Genomic DNA, 25,587 nt, shown 5'->3' with positions numbered 1-25,587 from the left:
TAAGAATTTTCAACAGTTTGTTGTGATCCACACAGTCAAAGGTTTTAGCATAGCCAATGAAGCAGATATATTTCTGGAATTCTCTTGCTTTCTCTAGGATCCAATGAATGTTGGCAATTTGATCTTTGGTTCCTCTGCCTTTTCTAAACCCAGCTTATATATCAGGAAGTTCTCGATTCAAGTACTGCTGAAGCTTAGCTTGATGGATTTTGAGCATAACCTCACTAGGATGGGAAGTAAGCACAACTGTCCAGTAGGTTGAGCATGCTTTAACATTGCCCTTCTTTGAAATTGGGATGAAGACTGATATTTTCCTGTCCTGCGGCCACTGCTGACTTTCCAAATTTCTGGCATATTGAGTGCAGCCCTTTAACAGCATCATCTTTTAGAATTTGAAATAGTTCAGCTGGAGATCTATCATCTTCTCTAGCTTTGTTCATAGTAATGCTTCCTAAGGCCTGCTTGACTTTAGACTCCAGAATGTCTGACTCTAGGGGAGTGATAACAGCATCGTGGTTATCTAGGTCTTAAGACCTTTTTTGTATAGTTCTTCTGTCTATTCTTGCCACCACTTCTTAATCTCTTCTGCTTCTGTTAGGTACTTACCATTTCTGTTCTTTATTGTGCCCATCCTTGAATGAAATTTTCCTTTGATATCTCCAATTTTCTTGAAGAGATCTCTAGTCTTTCCCATTCTATTGTTTTCCTCTATTTCTTTGCATTGTTCATTTAAGAAGGCCTTCTTATCTCTCCTTGCTATTCTCTGGAACTCTGCATTCAGTTGTGTATGTCTTTCCCTTTCTCCTGTGCCTTTTCCTTCACCTTTTTTCTCAGCTATTTGTAAATCTTCCTCAGACAATCACTTTGCCTCCTTGATTTATTTTTCTTTGGGATGGTTTTGGTCTGCCTCTTGTACAATGTCATGAAACTCTGTCCATAGTTCTTCAGGTGCTCTGTCTGTCTATTAGATCTAATCCCTTGAATCTATTTGTCATGTTACCTCCACTATATAATCATAAGGGATTTGATTTAGGTCATACCTAAATAGTCTAGTGATTTTCCCTACCACCTTCAAGTTAAGCCTGAATTTTGCAATAAGGAGCTAGTGGTTGGAGCCACAGTCAGCTCCAGGTCTTGTTTTCGCTGACTGTACAGAGATTTTCCATCTTTGGCCACAAAGAATACACTCAATCTGATTTTGGTATTGACCATCCAGTGATGGCCATGTGTACAGTCATCTCCTGCGCTGCTGGAAGACAGTGTTTGCCATGACCAGTGTGTTCCCTTGATGAAACTCTGTTGGCCTTTGCCCTGCTTCACTTTGTACTCCAATGCCAAACTTACCTGTTACTCCAGGTATCTCTTGACTTCCTACTTTAGCATTTCAATCCCCTGCGATGAAAAGAACATCTTTTTGGGTGTTAATTCTAGAAGGTCTGGTAGCTCTTCATATATCTGGTCAACTTTCGCTCCTTTGGCATTAGCAGTTGAGACAGAGACTTGGATTACTGTGATGTTTTGCCTTGAAAATGAATTGAGATCATTCTGTCATCTTTGAGGTTACACCCAAGTATTGCATTTTGGACTCTTTCATTGACTGTGAGGGCTACTCCATTTCTTCTAAGGGATTCTTGCCCACAGTAGTAGTTATAATGGTCATCTGAATTAAATTTGCCCAACCCCATCCATTTTAGTTCACTGATATCTAAGATGTCGATGTTTACTCTTGCCATCTCCTGCTTGACCACATCCAATTTACCTTGATTCATGGACCTAACATTCCAGGCCCCTATGCAATATTGTTCGTTACAGCCTCAGACTTTACTTTCACCACCAGAGAGCCATAACCAAGTGTCCTTTCCACTTTGGCCCAGCCTCTTCATTCTTTCTTGAGCTATTAGTAGTTGCCCTCTGCTTTTCCCCAGTAGCATATTAGACACCTTCTGACCTGGGGGCTCTTAGTCCAGTATCATTTTTTTTTTTTTGCCTTTTCATATTGTTTATGTGGTTCTGGTGGCAAGGATACTGGAGTGGTTTGTCATCTCCTTCTCCAGTGGACTACATTTTGTCAGAACTCTTCACTATGACCTGTCTGTTTTGGGTGGCCCTGCATGGCATGGCTCATAGCTTAATTGGGTTATGCAAGCCCCTTTGCCCTGACAAGGCTGTGATCCATGAAGGAGATGGTACAATTGAGATGACTCAAATTATGAATAAACATTGGTGGGGGGACTGCTATAAAATTGCAAAAGTAATTTACTACTTATATCTGGCCTGTCAGGTCCATAATCCTGGAAAATCTATTTTTGTCCCCAGAGGCCTCAGACCTCACCCCTCTGGACCCGATGAGCACCTGCGTGTGGATTCATTCAAACGCCACTCAGGGATGGTTGTCAATATGTCTTATTGTTGTGTGTATGTCTTCCAGATCAGTTGAAGTCTTCCCCTGCTACAAGGCTGAGGCTCTCACAGTGGCAAAGAAATTGTTAGAAAATGTGTTTTCCACTTGGGGTACACCTTCTACAATCTTCAGTGATGGAGGCATCCAGTTAGCTGGGAAAATCATACCAGCCTGACCCAATTCCTTGCAAATGTTTTGGAATTATCACTGTCCCTTTCACTTGCAATCATCAGGCAAGGTTGCAAGCAGTTTGTGCCCAGACAGGCTTTGTATCATTCCCCATTAGGCCTATGAATGACTAATTGTTGCTACATGGCCAGGCCATGACTGCACCCCTAACTGTCCACTATCAGGGTGAGACCCTTCATTGGTCAACTCCCCTGGATTTACATTGTTCGATTAGACAGGACCTACTCAGGGGTCTTCATGGTTCAGAATTTGCTTCCTCTGGCAGGTCCCCACCTCCCTGGCTCGGGGTCAGTGCTGGGAGTAAGATCAAGAATCTCTCCTTAACTCTTGAAGATATTGCAGAATCTGCCAACAAAGATTCTTAGACTTCCTGCCAAGATTGTTCTGGTAATAAGCCAGTCCCTGTTATCTTTTAACTGAAGGAGGAGGCGTCTGTGCTCTGGCCAGTTACCACCTGCTGCACTTGGACTGACACTTCTGGGGAAGTTGAGACTCAGCTGCATAAGACCACTGAACAAGCTACTTGGCTGAAGAAAGAGACTCCTTCTGTGGGCCTTTCTTTGACTTATGTGATTTGATCGGTTTTGGTCTTAGGGCCATGGCTCCAAAGTACACTGCAGACATTATCTTGCTTATAATAATCACAATAGTCTCTCTGGTGCAGTGTATTCTCTCAAAAGCTGATTTGTAGCTATCAACCACCAAATAAATAACCTCTCTAAGTCTGGGACATCAGAAAATGAATGAACAGAATGACCAAGTTTTTTTAAAAATGTAAATCTGAAGTTGAGACCTATGAAAACCACAGTGACTCAGCAAAAAATCAATCATGAGCTGTGACCCCCACACAAGGACCAGCAAAAGCTGTAAAAACTTCAGAAGAATATCTGGAGGTGACACTGATGTCTTAAATTTTGATCACATTTCTCAGTTAAGTCTCATCAAAAGGGGGGAATTGTTTAGAAAGAGACAACTCCCAAATGGAGTCACTTGTGCTAAGCCCACATCACCAAACTAAGACTTAATAACTAACTTAATTACAAATTCAGCTTGGAGTGGAATCTTAAAGCAGTCCTTCTGGAATCACTTGGTCATCACAGGTGAGGTTATCTGCCTGCTAGACACTTGAGGTCCCCTAAGGGGAAGTTGAACTTGCCACAAAGGATCTACTCTCTGCTAGTCACTTCTTTGTCATGCCACCTTCTGCCTGTCAACAGCTTTCGTTCTGTACAGTGCCTCAGCACTCCTAGTATCGGCCTAACTCATGAATCATTGAATAAAGACAATTGGATCTTTAAAATTTACTCAGTTGAATTGTGTTTTTTAATAGCATCTAAGTTGTTTGCTACACAAAAGTTACCATGAGAATCCTACTTTCGCCTAATGATCCATTTCAAGTGAATTTGTTTGACATTCCTAGAGCAACGATGACCCAAGACCCTTCTGTGCACTCGCTCCAATGTCTCATGAGACAGGAGGTCTAGTCTGTGATAGGATGGGTCCCAGTCCCAGCCTTGTGTGAGTGTCAGCTATAGCTCCCTCCAGTCTCCGGGATGGTTTGTGCTTCTGTCTCTGGTAACTCACTACCTACATTCATTGATCAGCACTCAGTTAAATATTCAAGGGGAGCCCTCTTCAGAATCTGGCACTACCCCTGTGCAGAGCCCCTTCCCAAGGTCTGTGAACTCTCACTGCTGTGCTCTCCTGGCTCCTGCTGTGTCTGCTCTGCTCAAGCAGCCACAGGTTCTGCCTGGGCCCCCACCTGTGTACCCTGCCCTGGAAACCCTCCTAAAGCAAGAAGCCCATCTGTTGCAGGGCTTACCTCTTTGTTTTCTTTCTGTGATGGGTCACCTGATTGCCTGATGTTCTGTTCTGTTTTTTGGTTGTTTCTAGCATGAGGGTAAATCTATTTCCTATGTTGGTGGTGGTTTAGTTGCTGAGTCATGTCCGACTCTTATGACCCCATGGACTGTAGCCTACCAGGCTCTTCTCTCCATGGAATTTCCCAGGCAAAAATACTGGAGTGGGTTGTCATTTCCTTCTCCAGAGGATCTTCTCAACCCAGGGATTGAACCCAGGTCTCCTGCATTGCAGGTGGATTCTTTACTGACTGAGCTAGGGATCTATTTCCTATAGCTTCATTTTGACTACATGTAAAACACTTATATATTGAAATATAACATAAGTGATATCACAGGCTAAGCATTTTGGTTAAATTAGTAAAGGTACCTTGGTTTAACTCACACAATAACAGCAAAAGATTATTGGGTGGACTAATAGAGCAAAAACCAACTCTCTGCTATTTATTAGACATAAGTTGAATTAAAGACATTCAGAAAGTTCAAAATCAAGGTTACAGACAAAGATATGCCAAGTCAATACAAATAGCAAGAAAGCAGGATTTAGGGTCTTGATGGTGGGAGTAGACATGGTGGGCCCTCTTCCCATCTCTCATTCTTTCTACATCACTGCTCATCAGCCACAATTTCAATTTCCAGTGCATCATTTCTTTGCACGGTGGCTTTCTCTGGATTCAGAGTCTTTGTTCCTCTTGCGGCAGACCAGAGTACTGGAGGATTAACATCCTCTGGGATGTATCCTCAGTTGATCAATGATGGGAATTGGTGTATGTATTTGCCAGCACCCTCTTTACTTGGATGGGATAACCCTGAGGCATTGACAACTTATTGCCAAGGGGAATAAAGCTGTGGAGGCAGGGAAGGAAAGGGCTTTAACTATGGCTTATGGGCTCTCCACCCACCCTGACATCCTTCCCATCTCCACAAGTTTTCTTCACTCAAATAAACCACTTACATCTGAACCCTTATCTCGGAATTTACTTCAAGGGAACCCAAATGAAGAGGCTATCAGAAAAGGCAGAACTAGCACTTCCCTGGTAGTCCAGTAGTTACGACTCTGTGCTCCCAATGCATGGCTTCAATGCTTGATTGGAGAATTAAGATTCCACATGCCTCACGGTATAGCCAAAAATAAATAAATAAATAAATACTCTCATTCATCAAAGCATTAACAAAAGAGAGAGAGAAAAGGGAGAATCCAGGCTCCCCAAACAAAAACACAACCAATTTAACATCACTAATGCAATGATTAAAATCTGTAAAGAAGATGGAACAGTTATGAATACACTCAACATCAGAGCAGTAACTTTTATGAAGCAGAAACCAGAGGAGAAAGAGACTACAATGCATTCATAACAGGAAAGTTTTTCTCATTTGAAGACAGGTCAAGCAGACAAACAGTTAATAAGAACATAAACTGCCTAGGCAGCAAACTCAGAGGTTAAGTTTTAGAGAGACACATAGGGCAATAAAATCAAACTGCAGAGAATATACCCTCTTTTCAAGTATGAGTAGAACTTAAAAACTGACCATATTTTAGGACATGCAAAAACATCTTCAGTAGCTCCCCCAAATAAAGTAATATGAATAGGACTTATGACCATAATACAATAACATAAAAATAAACAACACATTTTTAAAATCCTTCCACAATTTGGAAACCAGCTCAAGGCAGTAAGCCAGGGCAACTGCAAGACTCATGTGCTTGTTTTCTTCCTACCAGGGGTCGTTTCACTAAGCAGCCATTGGCTATTAAACAATTCTTGGCTCAAAGGAGAAATAATAAACTAAGTTTCAGAATTTCTAGAAAATCACAATAATAGAAACACATCAGAGTCTAAAATTCATAGCAGAAAATACTCTTTACAAAAAAAAATAAAAAAGAAAATGCAGGAATACTTGGCCAATTGAAAAAACTAGAAAGGACAACAAAGCAAGTGGAAAGAAAGAAACAATCAATGACAGTAAAGCGGAAATTAAAGATGTGGAAATAAAGTCCACAGTGGAATTTAATGAGAAAAATATAAAGCTTGCCCTTTGAAAAGAATAGCAACAAAATTGACAAGCCCCAGCTAGCTTAATAAAATAATGAAGAAGGAGAAAAAGCACAAGTACACAAAATAAAAGGTGTCAACAAGAAAATTGTTGTCAAAAGAGAGGAGAAAGAAACCACACATTTAATCAGAATCTTCTGCAAATAAGTTTGACAACTTAAATAAAATGGGTAACTTTTCAGGAAATAAAATATACCTAAGTTGATATAGGATAATCAGACCAATTCCCATAGAAGAAACAGAGAAAGTAGTGAAAATTTTTCTTTAAAGAAGAAAAAATTCTTCTTTAAGTACCACAACCAGAGGTTTCTTAGGAAAATTCTGCAAAATCATTAAAAATCAGATAATTGCAGTGCTACCTAAATTATTTCAGAGTGTTAAGCAGGAAGGGCATAAAGCAAGGATGATATGGATACCAAACCTGGACAAATACAATATGAAAAAGAAGTTACAACCTAATCTCATATGTGAATTTCAATGCAAAAATATCAAATAAAGTTATGGTAAATAGAATCCAATAGCTCATGTAAATATGAATTCACTGTGACCAAATGGTGCATATTTCAGAAATGCAAAAGTGATTCAATACCAGGGACTCTATTAATATAACTCAGTATATTAATATTGTTAAAGAGAAAAATCCTATTATCTTGATAGATGCCAAAAAGGTATTTAACACAATTCAATACCCATTTGTGACTTAAAACAGAATAATAATTCACATCAAAAGGCAGCTTCTTTCATACAAATGGCAAGTAGGCATGTGAAAAATTGCTCAACATCACTAATAATTAGAGAAATGAAAATCAAAACTACAAGGTACCACCTCACACTGGTCTGAATGGCCATAGTTTAAAAGTCTACAGACAATAAATGCTGGAGAGGGTGTGGAGAAAAGGGAACCCTCCTGCACTGTTGAGGGGAATGTAAATTGGTAACTCCACTAAGGAGAACAGCATGGAGTTTCCTCGGAAAATTAAAACTAGAGCTACCATATGATCCTGCCATCCCACTCCCAGACATATACTCAGACAGAATTGTAATTCAAAAAGATACGTGCACCTCTATGTTCACAGCAGCACTATTCACAATAGCCAAAATATGGGAACAGCCTAAATGTCCTTCAACAGATGGGTGGATAAAGAAGATGTGGTTACCTATATACAATGGAAGACTACTCAGCCACAAAAAGAATGAAATAATGCTATTTACAGCAACACGGGTGGACCTAGAGATGATCATACTAAGTGAGTAAGTCAGAAAGAGAAAGACAAATACCACCATAAATCACTTATATGTGGAATCTAATATATGACACAAATTGACCTATCTACAAAACAGAAAGAGACTCACGGATGTAGAGAACAGATGTGATTGCTAAGGGAGAGAGTGGAGGGGGAGGGATGGACTAGGAATTTGGGGTTGATAGATACAAACTATTGTATGTAAGATCGATAAACAACAAGATCCTACTGTATAGCACAGGGAATTATATCCAATCTCCTGGGACAAACCATAATGGAAAAGAATATAAAAAAGGCTGTATATATTATATAACTGAGCCACTTTGTTATACATCAGAGATTGGCACAACATGTACTTCAACTTTTTTATTTCATGGGGGAACTTTAGAGGCATTTCCACCAAGAAAGGCAAGAATGCCTACTATCTCCACTATTATTTAACATTGAACTGGAGGCACTAAAGCAATTCAGTTAGAAGCACAACAATTGGAAGGGGACTTATGAGTGACGTGTACGTCTGCAAAACCAAGACGATTGATGGTAAATGATACTACACGTAATAGAAAGATTTACATGGTAAGATCAATAATTCTCACATACACAAACTACTCTTTTAGCAGATATGATGAAAGAGCAAATACATGCAGTTACAACATCAGAAATGTAATACAACAGCCAGGAACAAACCTACCCAACAGTGACCGCAGCCATGAAATTAAAAAATGCTTGCTCCTTGAAAGAAAAGCTATGACCAACCTAGACAGCATGTTAAAAAGCAGAGACATTATTTTGCCGACAAACATATGTCTAATCAAAGCTATGGTTTTTCCAGTAGTCAATGTGTGGATGTAAGAGTTGGACTATAAAGAAAGCTGAGCACCAAAGAATTGATGCTTTTGAACTGTGGTGTTGGAGAAGACTCTTGAGAGTCCCTTGGACTGCAAGGAGATCCAACCAATCCATCCTAAAGGAAATCAGTCCTGAATGTTCATTGGAAGGACTGATGTTGAAGCTGAAACTCCAATACTTTGGCCACCTGATGCGAAGGGTTGACTCATTTGAAAAGACCCTGATGCTGGGAAAGATTGAAGGCAGGAGGAGAAGGGGACAACAGAGGATGAGATGGTTGGATGGCATCACCGAGTGTAGGGGCATGAGTTTGAGTAAGCTCTGGGTGTTGGTGATGGACAGGGAAGCCTGGTGTGCTGCAGTCCATGGGGTCACAAAGAGTTGGACACAACTGAGCAATTGAACTAAATTGGAACCTACCCAAAAGGTCAAAACCCATATGAGGAAAACTAAAACAAAATTGGACAAATAAATATCTCTGTATGTGCATTCTGTTGACTTTCTCAAATTTGATTTATAATTTATTCATATCTCAATAAAATACCATATTTTTTTCTGAGGTTAAGCAAGTTGATTTTAAATTTGATTTGCAAGACTGAATGATCTAGCATGAAAATCTAAATAAATGATATTAAATAAAGAGCAATTTTGGAGGGCTAACCCTTTCATGTGTTAAAGCATAATGATAATTAGTAAGACCGAAAACTGTGTTATTCATGCATGGGTAGACAGACAAGAAAACAGAAGAAGAAATTCAGAAACATAGCCAATTGCAAATGGATATTTAGAGAGCTAGCAGTGGAAGAGTAAAAAATGGACAAAACAAAGTTATTCTTGGTTTTAAAGAAGCAGAACAAAGCATTGTCATGACAGATTGGCTCTGGGGATGTGGGAGAGGATGGATGCCCCTTGGGTTTCTGACTCATGTGATGGGCGGGTGGTAAAAGGTAACACAAGGAGTTACACTGGCTGGTGCCCATTCTTAGTTACCTTTGGTGTACTGGGAATGCAGAAAAAATTCTCTTATTATTATTATAATTAAAACCCCTGCAATAATAGAAGGTACAATGCAACCTATCATTGTGCTAACTGTGTTGATTTCTTATGAATGAAGTGAAATCTTGTGAGTCCTCAGTTTATCACCTGTTATTCACCATAACTGTGGTTCTGATATGATTAATTTCTGAGTTAGGTATGGGGAGTCTTGGCAAGCATTTGCCTATTTTCAGTTTCTGACACTTTCTGGAACTCTGCTTGATCTTGTGGGTAGCCAGGAGAACCTCCTTAGCTGCCCCCTCTCTCCTTGCTGGCTTGGGTTGTGAGTGTTCACTTCCTAACTGGTTTCACTTTCTCCTCCCTGGCTTCATCAACCACTCTGCAGTCAGAGTGATGCTTGTAAATCAGTCTTGCCACTCCCTCCTTAAAGATCTTTCAGTCACTCCCCTTGGTCTTTAGGATGAAGTCCACACTTGTGGCTTAGAAAGTGCCAAAGCATTCAATTTGGAAGCCTTGTTTTCTGCAACTTTCCATTTTGCTCTGCTTTGCTCTAGTGTGACTGCACAATTCCTCTGTCTGGAATGACTGACTCCTAATTCTTTGGCTATCAGTGCAGATGTCACCTCCTCCAGGAAGTTTTCTTGGCATTCTGGCTGTGGTTTGGAACTGACATTCCAAGCATCCGCAGCTCTGCTTGCACTCATTGAAATGTAACCCTCCCCTGTCTTCTGCCTCCCCACAAGGTAGAGCCCCTCTAGGGAGGAACCACGGCCCTGACATTACTGGTTCTCCGGCCTGTAGCCCAGTGCTCAGCATATAATGGCCTTCGGTGTTTATTGAGCTTGAGGAGGACGAAGGGCACAGCCTATTCATGCTCATTCATGTCTGATCCTGCTCAAGACATGTTCTCTTCCCTCCTCAGTCTCTAAATATCCTGGAAGTTCCAAAGCTGATGTATTTGTCCCATGGCCATGCAATTACTAATTGGAAATTGTTGGTGCCTAGCTCATGCTGCTGGTATCTTCCAGCTTATCCCACTTGAATCCCTGGACATTTCACATTCTCAGTGAATCACTATACTTTGTAATAAACCTGAAAATCATCAATATTGTCTACTTTCTTAAGCAGTTCTTTTTTACATGGAGTTGGCTCATTTCAAGCCCTTAAGAGATGGGAATAAAGTAGCTTGCTGAAACAATTACTAACACAGGAGACTCTATCTTTTTATCTTCACAAGCTTATTAATTGCAAGATAAACTTGGAGCAGCTCTGGACTTCTTGGCCACCTGCATTATTTAGGAAAGGAAATAAATGAATGATTACTTTAACTTTTGGTAAATGAGAGAAATGAAGACACATTTCCTCTTCAATAATAACGTAAGAGGAAAAAGGAGGTGGCAAACTTCCAATTGGTACAGGGAAAGATTAAACTCTGTTTCACTTGGAAGAACTGCAGATTCCAACTGAATTCAGATATTCATTGGTGTTGTTAATTCAAAGCCACATCTTCTTTAAAACACCACTGTTTTGATGATGTACTGAGGTTTTGTTTTCTTTGCCTTTTCCTCATTAGGAATTGTGATGAATATTTTGTTTGCTTTTCCAGAACTTTTTTTTTTTATTTTCCCCACCTTACTCTCCATTCCTGGAGGCTGAGTAGACATGGATTGAATCAACACGTTCCCTTGCCTGTGAGTTCTGGTTGGATTTGGACTGTGGGATGCACTGGACAGACGGGAGTACAGAAGAGAAAGTTCAGGCATGGTTTGGCAGTAGCTGTTTCTCTCTCCAAGGTCACATCTCCTGTCCATCATCTTCAGCGACATCTAGAACTCTTGCCAGCTTGCGATAGCTGCTCCTTCCCTTGCCCTCAGAAACCAAGGGATGGTAAGGATCCCCCCACCACCACCTGTTGCTGGCCCTGGGCTTATTACTTTCCTTTAACCCTGCCCTCACTTGGTTAATAATCTTTGCATTAAAATTTCCATAAATCATTTGAGTGAGACTTTTTATTTCCTGAGACACTGGCTGACAAAAGCAACAGAGATCTTTTTGCATGAGAAGCATAATTCCAGAACACCAGCTGTCCACAAATCACTTACTCCAAGTTCCTCACTTTACAGAGAGACTGCAGATCACAGAGAAAGGGTGACTTGCTTGATGCCACATAGCCATGCATGACATAGCCAGAGACTAGAATGCATGGCTCTTGTCTTTTCAGATCAACACTCTCTTCAGACCTTGGCATGGATCAGATAGGAATGCTGCAAGAAAAAAAAAAAATTATAGGCTAACATCCCTGATGAACATAGATGCAAAAACCCTCAACAAGATATAACAAAATTAATTCAACAATATATTACAAGGATTATATACCATGATCAGTTGGGTCTTATCCTGTGGATGCAAGGATAGTTCAAAATCTGCCAGTCAGTCAATGTGACACATCACATTAACAAAGGAAGAATAAAAGTATTATGATTATGTTAATAGATGCAAAAAATACTTTTGACAAAATTCAACATTCATTTATGATAAAAAAAAAAAACCTCTCAACAAAGTGAGTACAGAGGGAACACACATCATAATAAAGGTCATATATGACAAACCCATAGCCAACATCATACTCAACAATGAAAAGCTGAAAGCATTTCCTCTAAGATCACGAACAAGACAAGGATGTCCACTCTCACCAGTTTTATACAACACAGTTTTGAAAGTCCTAGCAGAATAATCAGAGAAGAAAAAGAAATGAAAGGGATCCAAATTGGCAAAGAAGTAAAATTCACTGTTTGCAGATGACATGGTACTATACATAGAAAATCCTAAAGACTCCATCAAAAAACTGTTAGAACTAATACATGAGCTTTCATATTAATAAGGAAAATCATCACTACTAAAACAGTTAGCTTTTGCTGAGGGCTTCCTGTGTGCCAAGCTCCGAGCTTAGCACACACATGTATCACCGTTAGTTCTCAAGACTACTTTTGCTGATGCTGTAGATGAGGAAACTCAGAGATGAAATTGCTTGTTCCCATCATGTGGCCTGGGGTAGCGTGACAGAGCCAAGATTCACATCTGAGTCTTTCTGATTCCAGAGTCACATCCTAACCACCCTATCACATGCTTCTTACCAGAACCTGTTCTGTGGGTTGGGTCTGAAACCAGAGCAATGTCTAAAAGGCCAGGTCAGATGCCAAAACTGCTTAATCCCAAGAGAGCAGCTGTGAGGGCAGCAAGTACATGAATCATTCACTCTGCAGGCAGGTGTGTAGTTCCCACTGCTGACACCATTTGGGACCGACACCCCAACAGTGTTCTGATGGGATAAATCATTCTATAAAGGTTGCCCTTCTCTGGCAGGAGCCCACTGTGGGCTGACAGCTGAGCTGCTATGGGGAAGTTCCTGGGAGATGCTAAGAGGGTGGCCTCTAGGGTTGGGAGCCAGACTGGAGTCCAGAGTCCTAACTGGGGAACTACAAGATCACGGAAACCAGGGACTAGGGAAATCAGGAGCACTTGGATATGACTCAGCCAAGAACTGTGTCCCACCCTAGGTAGCCTCAGAGTCATAGACAGCAACTGTCCATGCCTAATTTTGAAATGATCAGATGAGTACTTGCTTAAGAATGAAAATCTGATAAAAGTGAGGAAGTGGAGAAGAGAAAATAAGTCCTCCCAGCTCAGGACCGTCTGCCATGTTCGCCCCAGGAGCCCATGGTCTGGGAAGTCTGTGTCCTTGGATACATGTTCCAGATGGAATCCACCTGGGAGTCCACTGCTGTGCCCCCTTGGGGCCACACCTGGTCCTGCTGCCCATGGGCCCCTGGGGACCCCGAGAGCAGCAGGGGAGTGCCCTGGTCCCCAGGACACACCCTCGGCTCTTGCTTAGACCCTTACTTGCCGTGTCATCTCGGCAAATGGCATTTCTTCTATGCTCCAGTTTCCTCCTCTGGATGAGGGGGGTATAATAAATTCGTCCCGTGGGTCTAAAGATTTCTCTGCCCAGTCTCACTGCAGCTGGATTTGTGCTGGGCACTTGGGCTCCTTTCACCCCACACCAGGGCCCTCCCTCTTCTCATCTTCACCAGGCAGAGTCTCCCATGGGAGAGCATTCTGGCGACAGATGACTCAGAGCCACAATCTCCAGGGCTGTGGAGACAGCATCCCCCCACACCGGAAACCCCTGCTCAGAGTAGACTGGTGGAGCCCAGGAACTCCCAGAGGTCAGCTCCTAGAGACAGGTTCCTCTCCCCACCTTTTCTGAGCTTCGCTGTGTCTCACTCTCTGTGGGAGCCCTCAGGGGCTAATCCCTGATGCCAGGAAGTGTTTTCATGAAGTCATTCCATGGCTCACCAGGGAACTAACTGCATCTGTCATTTCCGGTTCTCGGAGTCCCGCTTAGCGCTCACAGGTTTCCAAAGAAGTGAAGATGGTGACATCACCCTCATCGCCAGTCCCTTCTCAGCCAATCTCTGATTTCCCTGATGCCACCAGCTTGTTTGTCTTCTGCCCTCAGGACTGGGCTGAGCCACCCACGCCCTCTGGCTGCAGATCTGCTCCCCGAGGGTAATTTCTCCCTCCCACACTGGCCGCCCCTTCTCTACAGCTGCTCTGAACTGCCTCCTTGGAAAGCTCCCATCCGCCACTTGGCTGGGCATTTGCCCATCAGACTCTGACTAAGCAGGTCCTTCTGGAACTTTCTCCCTGGGGTGATCTGTCTCACTGCCTCATGGCTGAGCAGGGCAGAGGGAGGGCGAGCAGCAGACCAGGTCCAGAAATGCAGGCTCCACCCAGATTCGGTCACAAGATTGAGCCCCGTGCCTGGGGCCCCCGCCCATCCTGGGGTCCCCCTGGAGCCTGGGCAGGAGTACGATCACCCGGCCTGCCCTGAATCCCCTTTGAGAACGGGCTTCTTGGTAAGTAGGAAGCTGTTCCTAAAACACCCGGAAACAGAAATGCCACTTCTCTGCCCCGAGGGCCTGCCACGGGAACAAGGAAATGACTTGATCCAGGGAGATGGGGAAAGCTGGACTCTTAGCGCTAATGCAGTCAGGCGACTCCAGGGCCCCCCGAGGCTGTGGCCAGAGCCGAGGGCAGGAAGACTTCCCTGGAGGCCATTCTCTCAGCCCTTCTGAGACCCTCTCAGCCTCCTGGAGCCCTGGGGGTTTCCATACTGGCCCCCCAGGTCCTTCCTCTGAGTGCCTTGCAACAGAAGGCAGAGAGAAGATGGGAAAACCCCAGACTGAACACAGGCCACTGAGGCTTGAGTCTCACTGCCCATGATGCTCTTTCTCTCACTGAGTACTTACTGAGTACCCTATCTGGAGCTGACAGGGAGACAGAATTCACGGTCTAAACTGGGACCTTTGCAGAGAAAGATGAGACACAATTAGTAACTTGCTGGGCTAATAGGTGTAAACTGGTCCCAGGAAGCTCATTCAGGCCTGCCTCCTGTGGTCAGGCCGATGTGCTGTGGGCAGAAAGGTGGGTGTGAGGCTACCCGAGGAGTGATGTGTGGGGAGGAGCAGTGTTGATGGCAGAAGCGAGCTTGCGGGGCTGGAAAGGAGGCCTGGCTGTGGGGGCACACATGGGGAGGGGCGCTGTAAGGATGCGGGGGCTGGGTTTCCCAGTTGGTGGGGTTGGAGATGGGGGGTGCTGTGCATTTCTGGCAGAGAAAGAGAGGCGGGCTCTGCACCTTACGAGTGCATCCGTGCCCTGGAGGAGGTTCCACGTGGAGGAGAGCCGAGGTTGAGAGATGGGGGCGGGGGTGGGCATGCGGAGGGGGGCTTACAGGCTTAGGAGTAGGAACAGAGGGTCCAAACACACTGATTTAAGAATGAGGATAATGTGATGCAGCCTCTTTATCATCATGTTTAATCTTCTTGGACTCAGTTTCCTCATCTGGAAAATGATCCCTCACCCCCAGTGAGAACCACCAAGCACAATTGGGAAAGTCTGCAAGAAGGCAAAAGCACAACGCAGACGTCTGTCCCATTCTCCATGCCACAGCCCAAACTCAGCATGGGTACTGAATGTAACCTAATGCCACAAAGTATAAATTTAGTATCAGGTGAGCAATAAGAACTGGGGGGGGGGCACACTCTCGGGGGCCACCTTTATTGTCCTTGAGGTGTACTTCTGCCATTCTCATGGGGTACTGAATGTAAGCTAATGCCACAAAGTATAAATTTAGTATCCGGGTGAGCAATATGAACTAGGGGGGCACGCTCTTGGGGGCCTCATATCTGCTACTCTCTCAGTCTGCCAGGGAGCAAGGCTTCCCTGAGAAGCGGGGCATGGACTCATGTGTGAAGACCAGGGGCCAGAGGCTGGGGAAACTGCATGACATGCCCCCCACCCTCACCCCCACCACGCCCTTCTACAGCCATTCCTCCAACACTGCAAATCCTGCCTTAGGGCCTTTGCACCTGCCCTCCCCCCCCCACCTCGCCAGCGAGGCATCCACCCATGCTTTGCTCTCTCACTTCCTCCAGGTTTTTACGCAGATGTCACTGCAGCAAGAGGCCGTTCTTCATCACTCTACATATGCTTCATGCCTTTCCATGTTTTTCTCCTAATCACTTAACAGCATCTAAGTGAACTTGGTATATTGTTCACTTATTTAGTTTATGGTCTGCCTCCTCCACTCTGATACAAACACCATGAAGGCAGGGATTCTCATCTATTTTGCATCTGCTGTAACCCAGAGTCCAGAAGAGGGCTGACTCATTGAATAAATGAATCTCTCCTTTCTGAAGGGCATCACCAACTCAATGGACATAAGTTTGAGCAAGCTCTGGGTGATGGTGAAGGACAGGAAAGACTGGAGTGCTGCAGTCTGTGGGGTTGCAAAGAGTCGGACATGACTGAGTGACTGAACAACAACAGCAACAACTCCTTTCTACTCTGGGGATAGGGTACCCGATGGAGTCATGAAATCCACACAAGAGCTACAATTTCACTTTCTTTTATTTGTGGCACCAGAAGACCAACAGTGGAGACAGTGTGATGTAAGAGTGATTGCCTGATGCCCTCGCTGCCCAGGGAAGGTGAGGGGCATTCATCAGACAACACACAGCAGTTCCTTCCTACGAGGTGCCTGATCTGAAATCACTGTGAAACATACAAGTGATCTCGCCATATTTGTTGCTTCATTAAGACAGAAATTTTATTTCAGGAATTCCTCTTGATTTCTATTAATCTCTTAAAGAGCTTTCTCTACAGCCGTAGTTGACTACCTGTGATAAATACCGGAGACTGAGTGCCCTGTGCTGTGATTCTGGGCGAGCCGCTCGCCTGCTGGGCAGAGCATGGAGACCAAGCCCAGTGCCTTCAGACACCAGTCTCCTCCTTCCTGCCCTAGGGAGGGTTTCTGAGGCTCCCAGGGCAACCTCTGGGCTCCGCGCTCAGCCCTCCGTGGGAGAGGCCTGCGACACATCACAGCCCGTGGGGGACAATACTCCAAGTGGGCATGCTGTCCACTCCAAAGTCCTTCTGAACTCGTCTCCGCCACCTCGGGAGAACTCAGACCTGCCTGATTGTTACTCTGGGTGACTGTGGTTGACTTTCAATAGCTTACTTGCGCAGATCATGGTCTGCAACCCTTCATGAGGTTTTCACCCCAAATGTTGGAGGAATAAGAATATAATACTTTCATTACTCAGTGAAGTCACATTTGAAAAAGCCTCTCAACTCTTTCTTCTTGCATCAAGTAGCATAAGACATTCAGGTTATTTCATTTACATACTTTCCCTAGAATTCAGAAAGATTTTCAACAACTAAATGGTTTTAACCATCTGCATGTGGTAAAAGTCTCAAAGATCCAAAATCGGCCGAAGGCACGATTCTTTCCATTCTGTCCATCAATATAATTAAGCGTGATGGTCCAGTGTTTACAGTCCCATTAACCTGCCAACAAGAATAGTTTATTGGCAACTTTAAATATTCAGAGGCAAATACATTTCCTTGGCACAAGCCACGTGGCAGAGCAGCACCCCATCCGTTTTAACCACAACGCAGGAGTGAAAGTCAAAGAGGCGAGTTTTGGCCTGGAGACAGGGGAGCTGCCAACTCCTGAAGCCCCCTCGGCGTGGCGCTCATCGGTGGTGGCTGTGGGCATCCCTTGGGGGGTCTTTCTGCCACAATTGCATGTTGTCACTGATTCACACGAGCAAGGGCACCTGTGGTGAAGAAAGACCCACTGTTACTCAGGGATGCAGCGGAGCACAGTGGGCAGGCATCCGGGCGCTGAGGAGCTGCGCACCACTCCCTCCTCCAGATACTCCTCTCCCATAATAGCCCCCAGTGTTTATACTCACAGCCCCAGGGAGAAAGCTCTCAGAAACACAGACATGCCTGAGTGATTTCAGTGACTGGCTCCTGCCTTCAGGAAAGGACGTCTGGAACAACTGTAGGGTCAGATATGTCTGCAGGTCGCTGTGCTTCTCCTAGAATCATCCGCTGCCCCCAGCCCCGCCCTCCTGGAGCTCCCGCCCACCAGTCTTTTCCTTTTCCCGGCTGGTCTCTCTGCCTGGGGCGCTTCTCTGTTGCAGACGCCCCCGTTTTTTGCTGGAAAATGAGGACTCCTTCTTTGAGAATGTTCAGACCACCTCGAAGGAAAAGGCATTCTCACTCCAAGTCCTGGGGAGCTGACCCAATCGCCCCCTGGGCTGTGGGTGACGTGGCCCGCCACGGTCCCCCAGGCGCCGTGTCTCTCATGCTGGAGCGGGGGCTCCAGCAGGGATCACAGTACCAATCCCCAGTTCATCACGGGAGACAGGGCTTGCCGGGCCCCAGCAAGTGCAGGGGATCCCAGTGAGTGATTGCAAACCCACACGTTCACCCTGCCACTCCGGGTCCGCAGGGTCCGGGTCTGCACCCTCCTGGGATGCCCAGCTGCAGAAAATGTGATGGCAGGATCTTGAAGGACCTATTTCCATGCCTCTGAAGGCCAAGGTGAACAGCATTTCTAAGAAAAGTGACAGATTCACCTGAAACTGTGTGAAAGGAGATCTGGATTTCTCACCACGGTTCTGCTGGATTCAGTACATTCTAAAAGGATCAGCACTGGCCCCACTTTTCATTGTGTTATCAAAGCGAGGACCCAAGTAGATCTCTTATGATGGTAACCACCACTACCACCTAGAATGCTCCCTGTGCGCTTCCTGTGTTTTAGGCACCATTTCCAGCCCTGCACAAATCTCATCTCAATAAGGCTTCAGCTCAACCAAATCACAATGCACTATTGCTTCCACTCTGGGTACTGCCTCTGATACAAAGATGAGAGAACTGGGGTGCAGAGGGTATCTCGACCCATACCAAATACTCGTAAGTAGCAATCCCCAAGGCACATCTGAGCAGAGAACTGGCTGCTGGCCACAGCCGTGACCTCTTGGCTCATCCTGCTTGCTTCTCCTGTTTCTTACACTGGCTCCTGCCTCCCAGATCCATCAGCATCCCCTTCGCTGCAGGGGCCCCCACACCATCTGAGAAATGAAATGGCATGAGACCTGCAGTTTGCAGCCATGGAGGGAGGAGACAGGACCTGCTGATTTGGATGGAGCCCAGGGAACACACACTGTTGGTGTCAAGTAGTCTGACACCCAGGCCAGCTTGGGATGGAGACAGAATTGGGGGCCAGTGGCATCTGGATGGTGCCGAGTCTGCCAGAGAGAGGTTATAGGACTGACTCCAGGGACGAGTGCAGCCTTGGGGAAAGGAAGAGGCACTGGAAAAAAGACTCAGAACGTGGCTCAGAGGGGCAGGGGGAATGTGCAGGGCACTTGCTCAGGGAGAGTACAGACAAGGATGCACACGGTGACTGCAAACAGCACAATGGGATCCAGGCAGCCTGAGGGCGGGAAGCGCTAAGAAACTTATTTTTAAAGAGTACATTAGTTATGTTTCTGATAGTTTTTTCTTCAAGCTCTAGACAACTTTAGAGGTGAGACACTTCTAACTTCAAAGGAAAGGAAAGGAAAGTTGCTCAGTCGTGTCCGACTCTTTGCGACCCCATGGACTGTAGCCTGCCAGGCTCCTCCGTCCATGGGATTCTCCAGGCAAGAATACTGGAGTGGTTTGCCATTTCCTTCTCCAGGGGATCTTCCCGACCCAGGGATCGAACCCAGGTCTCCCGCATTGGAGGCAGACGCTTTAACCTCTGAGCCACCAGGGAAGTCCCTAACTTCAAAACAAAGGCTTTAATTGTCAGTCTGAAACAGCACAATGAGTTTGCCAGAAGATCCAAGCAACAGAGAAAACAGTATGTGTGTTGGTGCAAAGAAAAACAGATTGAGCCTGTTATTGGAAAATGCAGCCAGCATCCTGTTAATAGTATGCTTATCCCGTTTCCTGACCTTTGAAAATCTGTAGAATAAAGGGCGCTATTCTTGCGTCCAAGGGCACCAGAAGCGTTGTGACCTTGACAGGGGCAGTTCTGGGAGTGTCAGGGAGGTGGAGGAGGGGACTGGATGTTGGGGAAGTGGAGTCGTATGAGCAGTCAGGACACCTAGAAGCTACAGTGAAGGGGAGGAGAGGGAAGAGCTAGGCAGAGGTGGGGTTGGGTCCTTGGGAGGGATTTTTAAAATGCATATTTACTATTATTGTTTTAACAAATTAATTGATATATGATATGATAAAATGCAAGCATTTAAAGTGTAAACTTTGATATATTTTGATATATATGTGTATAAACATCACCAGACTTAAGATGATGGATGGGATTATTTCATTTTTTTAAATTCACTTTTATTTTTTTAAATTCTTTTTTTAAAAATTTAAGTTGAGGTATAGTTAATTTATAATATCATATTAGTTTCAGATGTATACAAGAGTGATTCAGTATTTTCATAGATTATACTCCATTTAAAGTTATCATGAAATATCAACTGCATTCTCTCTGTGCTGCATAACAGATCCTTACAGTTTATTTTACACATAGTAGCTTTAGCTCTTAACCTCCTACCTGTATCTTGCCCCTCCGCCTTCCTTCTCCCCACTGGCAGCCACTGGTTTGCTCTCTGTATCTGTGAGTTTGTTTCTGTTTTGTTATGTGCATTCGTTTTATTTTTTAGATTTCACATACAAGTGATAGCACAGAGTATTTCTTTCTCTGCTGACTTATTTCACTACAGGGCTTCCCTGATAGCTCAGTTGGCAAAGAATCCACCTGCGATGCAGGTTACCCTGGTTTGATTCCTGGGTCGGGAAGATCCACTGGAGAAGGGGTAGGCTATCCACTCAGTATTCTTGAGCTTCCCTTGTGGTTCAGCTGGTAAAGAATCTGCTTGCAACGTGGGAGACCTGGGTTCAGTCCCTGGGTTGGGAAGATCCCCTGGAGAAGGGAAAGGCTACCCACTTCATACTTCACTAGGCATAATTACTCTAAGTCCATCCATGCTGTTGGAAATAGCAGTTTCACTCTTTTCTTTCACTCTTTCAGCTCAGTAGTATTCTATTGTATATATACCACATTTTCCTTTGTCCATCATCTGATGATGGACACTTAGGTTGCTTCCATATCTTGCCTATTGAAATGAATGCTACTATTGAAGAAGGAATTCATAGGGCCTGGACTCATTCTTAGGCCTGTTCATGCTGATCATGTTCGGCCACCTCTCTAATGGACTCTGAACTCTGTGCTTAGTGCCTGTGGAAATGACAATAGAAGGATAAGACCCCCTATAACATTGCTGTTGTTGTTCAGTTGCTAAGTTACGTCTGACTCTTTGACCCCAAGGACTGCAACACTCCAGGCTTCCCTGTGCTTCTCTCTCTCCCAGAGTTTGCTCAGATTCATGTCCATTGAGTCAGTGATGCTATCTAACCAATTTGTCCTCTGCTACCCTCTTCTCCTTTTGCCTTCAATCTCTCCCAGCATTAGGGTCTTTTCCAATGACTTGGCTCTTTGCATCAAGTGGCTGAAGTATTGGAGCTTCAGCATTAGGGTGCACAAATCTTTTCAGATTAATGATTTCATTTTCTTCAGGTATATGTCCAGGAGTAGAACTGCTGGAGCATATGGTAGTTCCACTTTTAGCTTTTAAAGGACTCTCTGTAATGTTTTCTATAGGGGTTGCATTAGTTCACATTCCCACCAACAGTGTGCACGTGCTCAACCCCCTTTTAGTCCCTCCTCTCCCCAGTCCCAATACAACCACTGATATTCTAGGTCTCCATAGTAGTTTGCGTTTCCTAGAGTTTTATATAAATGGAACAATCTATTATGTACTTTATTTCTTGTCTGGCTCCTTTCACTCAGCATAGTTGTTTCGTGATTTATCTCTGGGTTGTTGCTTGTACATTCTTTTTACTGCTGGGAAGTAATTCATTGTAGGGATACACTGGTTTTGCATCTGGGTTGGACAAGTCTCAGGGAGGGAGTGCCCTCTCCTTCTCTGGTAAATAGGGGTGATGAGCATCTAAGCACTAAGCACTAGGAGACATCCCATGCACCATGGTCACCTCAAGCCTGGCCCCACTGGGAGAAGCACCTTTCAGAAGGCAGTTCCAAGCTCCTAAGACAAATCTCTCAGGACACAAAAGGGTGGGCGGGAGCATGGCCCAGTGAGGGGAGTTTCAGGGCAGATGAGCAAAGCCAGGGGGGACTGCACATCCCCTGCTCTCCTGGCAGGGATCCTGCTTTAGACCAGCCTGGCAAGCCAAGTGTTGCCAGTGCAGGAGCCCTGGGCTGGAAGCGCTTGAATCTTTGGCTGGTTGAAGACCTGGAAGGAGCTCTCCTCACCACTAAGAGCAACAGGATGGCCGAATCCAGATTTTCACAGTCAGTTCTCAGTAAACTAAAAAAAATATATTTGGGAAGGAAAAGTCCTAAACTTTGGTGTCAAAGAGGAAATTGCAGGTCAGCACTAAAAAGCTTTGGCTTGGACAATTCAGTGAGAGAGATCTTGGCAACAGACCTGGCCACAGGGTAGCAAAACCATGCTGATGGCCGTTAGGGTCAACCCAAGCTTAAGCCATCTTGCTAAGGAAGGGAGTAGTCTGTTGCTCAGTGTCTGCTCGCATGATCAGGGGACGTGCCCTAGGATGGGTGTGACCAAATTCAGGAGGAGAGACCACCCTCCCTCCCCTCCCTGGCAAGGGGACAAGGGCATGCTGCAGAGAGAAAAGCTCTAGAAGGTTCCCTGGTATCCCTAAGGTTTCATGCTTCCTAAGAGATTCGTTCTTAGTTTGGTTGGACAGGAAGACAATGAAGGACAAAGCTTGCAGTCTGAGGCCAAGCCAGAAAGCTGTAAAAATATCCAAGCATCATTGTGCTTCCATGCCTGCCAAGGAAAATGATGTTTATGTGGGAAAAGGTAAAATGAACAGTGGTGACAGAGCTGATGTTCAGAGTGAAGCCAAGGGAGAAGTTGCTAGGGAGCAGCAGCGTTCTCTGTTCCAATTGCCATCTTCCCACCTAGACAGATCAGGTCCTGGGCACTCGTGGATGCCCGAGGGAATCAGTCAAGCAGCTGTGCAGAAGGGGAGCAGGACCCCGGCGGAAGCCTGGAGATGCCCAGAACTCGTCTTATTTTCCAGAGAACAAGGTGGTTTCTTCTAGCTTGATGTGGATTCTTGGGAAGTTTATAATGATTATGAAATCAATGAGTTCTGAGTGCAGGGACCCTGAGTTGCACTCCGCCACTGGTCTGGAGAGTCAGGTGATATGGTAGCAGAAGATGCCCGCTCCCTCTCCATTCTCCCAAAAGATAGTTACTGAGCAACCACTCTGTGTTAGGGGCTGTGCAAAGCCCTGGGACCTGCTGGAGCTCACAGTGTGGCAGGAGAGCAGGCATCATGCAGATGTTACATAGATCGTTACTGAGATTAGACTGTGATGTGATTATGTAGGGAAATGAGGTGATGCTCTGACGGCCCCTACTCCAGCCAGGAGGCAGGGAGACTTCCTGGGGGCTTGAGGTTAATTCAGGAACATGCAGGAGGACTGGGAATTATTTGGCAAAACTAGGAGGTGAAACCTTTTCCTTTCAAGAAGAGGAAACAGCATCCATGGAGGCTCTGAGGGGGTCACTCAGCAGGTAGCCTGTGATGACAGACACCACTGGGTTCTACCTGTAGGAAAAAGAGGTCACCTGAAAGGTCTGCCACAGGCAGGAGGGTCACAAGGCAGCAAAGACAGAGCTAGCCTGTCTGTACCTCTGAACTATTCCAACTTAACCGGAACACATCAAAGGTCTACACTGTGCTTTCTGAGTGCAGTGTGGGATGGGGTGTGGGCGACTGACAGTTCTCTCATGCTGACTCCCGGTCACAGAACCTGGGTTTCTCTCCCCCACAAGCGAAGGTGCTCTGGCTGAGGAGAACAGACGCTTGCTGCTGCTGTTGCTTTTCTATCCTGGCTCCAGGTCCCCGGGGCGTGGATGTCATGTCAGGTGTCTAATCACTTCTCATTGGGTCTGCTGCCAAGACCAAGTGCCAGGACACATGTGTGGTCTGACTCAGTTAATTCCTGCGGTGGGAAAATGCACACCTGGGAGGGCCCAACCAGGGCGGGGATGTCACGGGACTTAGTGAAGCATTTCCCAGAGGCTGGCCGCGCGGGCTGGATTGCGCTGGGGTCTGGGCCAGCAGGCGGCCCTGACCTAGTTAAGGCTGGGGACAAGGCCCGCAGGACACCTGTGCCCCACCTTCCCATCTGTGGGCGTTTCCGTCCAGGAACATAATGGAGGAGATGCTCACTCTTGGCCCCCCGTGGAGGACTGCTGGGACACACAAAGGAAAGGCCTTGGGGCCTTTACCAGGTCCCTCACTTTGGGAGATGTCCCTAAGGCCAAGGACAAAGCCCATACCCTCTCTTTCTCTACTCCTGGTTGATAACCCCCAGGGCCACAGACAAACTTCATTCACGTCTCTCTGGTGAGCTGCTACTGCGATCCTAGACTCTGGTGGGTTCTCAGGAAATGCTTGTGGATGAATGGCTGGATGTGTGAATGTTTTAAATATAAACACGGATTAAAAGGGCACTTGGTATCCATCCCAGGACCTCTGAAAGGATGCATTCAAAACAGACTGACAAAGGCTGTCCAACCGGATGGGCACAGTTTCACCATGAATATGAATTCAGGATGGAGTGGAAGGCAGAAGTGGACCCTGGTGGGTGGGTGTGGGAGGGCGTAGTCCAGGGTCTAAGGCTTGCACTCAAGATGGGAGAGCCATGTCTACTGTGGATGGAGCAGCAGACTGAGCAGAGCTGAGGATGCTGTCATCTGGGGCTGGAGGAAAGACAAAGCAGGTGTGGCTCTGACACTCACAGACACAGAGGCAGAGGTGTTCAATACACACCGTGGAGGGAGGCAAACAGACTTCCAATCACCTTGAAAAATGGCCAACTCACTTCTAAGGAGATGATTCCTCCTATATCAAAGCTACCCTTTTGTCTTTTATCATAAGCAGCATCATTGCCAGCACAAAATGTGTTCCAGGAGGGTGAGTCACTGTGTTTGTGTTTAGCAGCAAGAGTCTGGTCCCTGAGAACCCTCCAAGCAGGGTCAGATGCCCTGCTTGTACTGGAGGAGGATACGGGTGGCCTCATGCACTGCAGCCCCTCACACTACCCAGCAGAGTAGGGAGCACCCTCAGTCCAGGATTCTCTCCTTGCTACATGCATCCTGAGGCATCACTGAACATCAAGGACAAAGGAGCATCTGCTCATACTGAGAACCCACGGACAGCACAGCCCACAAGGCATGAATCCCGAAGCCTGGCACTTAGCATCTTTTCCTCAGGTTATGCAACTTTAAGAGCCCGAAAGGTGAAAGAAGGCTGAAGAGGCAAAGCTCAAATGACTTGAGGAGCAAGTGCCAGAACATGTAGGAAAGTGCATCTGATGCAAAGTCACAAAGACCTCCATGGCCCATGCCCGCAGAGAAGTGCTGCCTCCCCAGGCTCCTCGGAAGTCACAGTTGGCCCTAGTTAGCTGAATTGCATGCATGTCCCCTGGTGTCACAGGTCTGCTGCTCCACACCAATGGT

The 25,587-nt window shown here is 45.6% G+C and overlaps 1 protein-coding gene across 13 annotated transcripts in view; it reads right to left on the bottom strand.

Annotated features, from left to right (window-relative positions):
• Positions 1 to 16,546: 16,546 nt before the first annotated feature.
• Positions 16,547 to 25,587, bottom strand: part of COBL (cordon-bleu WH2 repeat protein) — a 318,704-nt gene continuing 309,663 nt past the window's right edge. For 7 of the 13 annotated variants that reach the window (XM_081534547.1, XM_081534551.1, XM_081534553.1 and 4 more), the window contains one exon: positions 16,547 to 17,775. In XM_081534547.1, the coding sequence (XP_081390673.1) occupies positions 17,758 to 17,775 (18 nt within the window). In that variant the 3' untranslated portion in view covers positions 16,547 to 17,757. Of the gene's footprint in view, positions 17,776 to 17,913; positions 18,004 to 25,587 lie in introns of all 13 variants that reach the window. The other 6 variants (XM_081534556.1, XM_081534555.1, XM_081534543.1 and 3 more) reach the window with 2 other exon arrangements.

This window comes from Giraffa tippelskirchi, chromosome 10, assembly GCF_054371585.1.
Source record: "Giraffa tippelskirchi isolate mGirTip1 chromosome 10, T2T-mGirTip1v1.2.pri, whole genome shotgun sequence".
In the NCBI taxonomy this organism is placed as follows: Eukaryota; Metazoa; Chordata; class Mammalia; order Artiodactyla; family Giraffidae; genus Giraffa; species Giraffa tippelskirchi.
The sequence above is the reverse complement of the archived record's forward strand: the minus strand, read 5'-3'. Positions and strand labels throughout refer to the sequence as shown.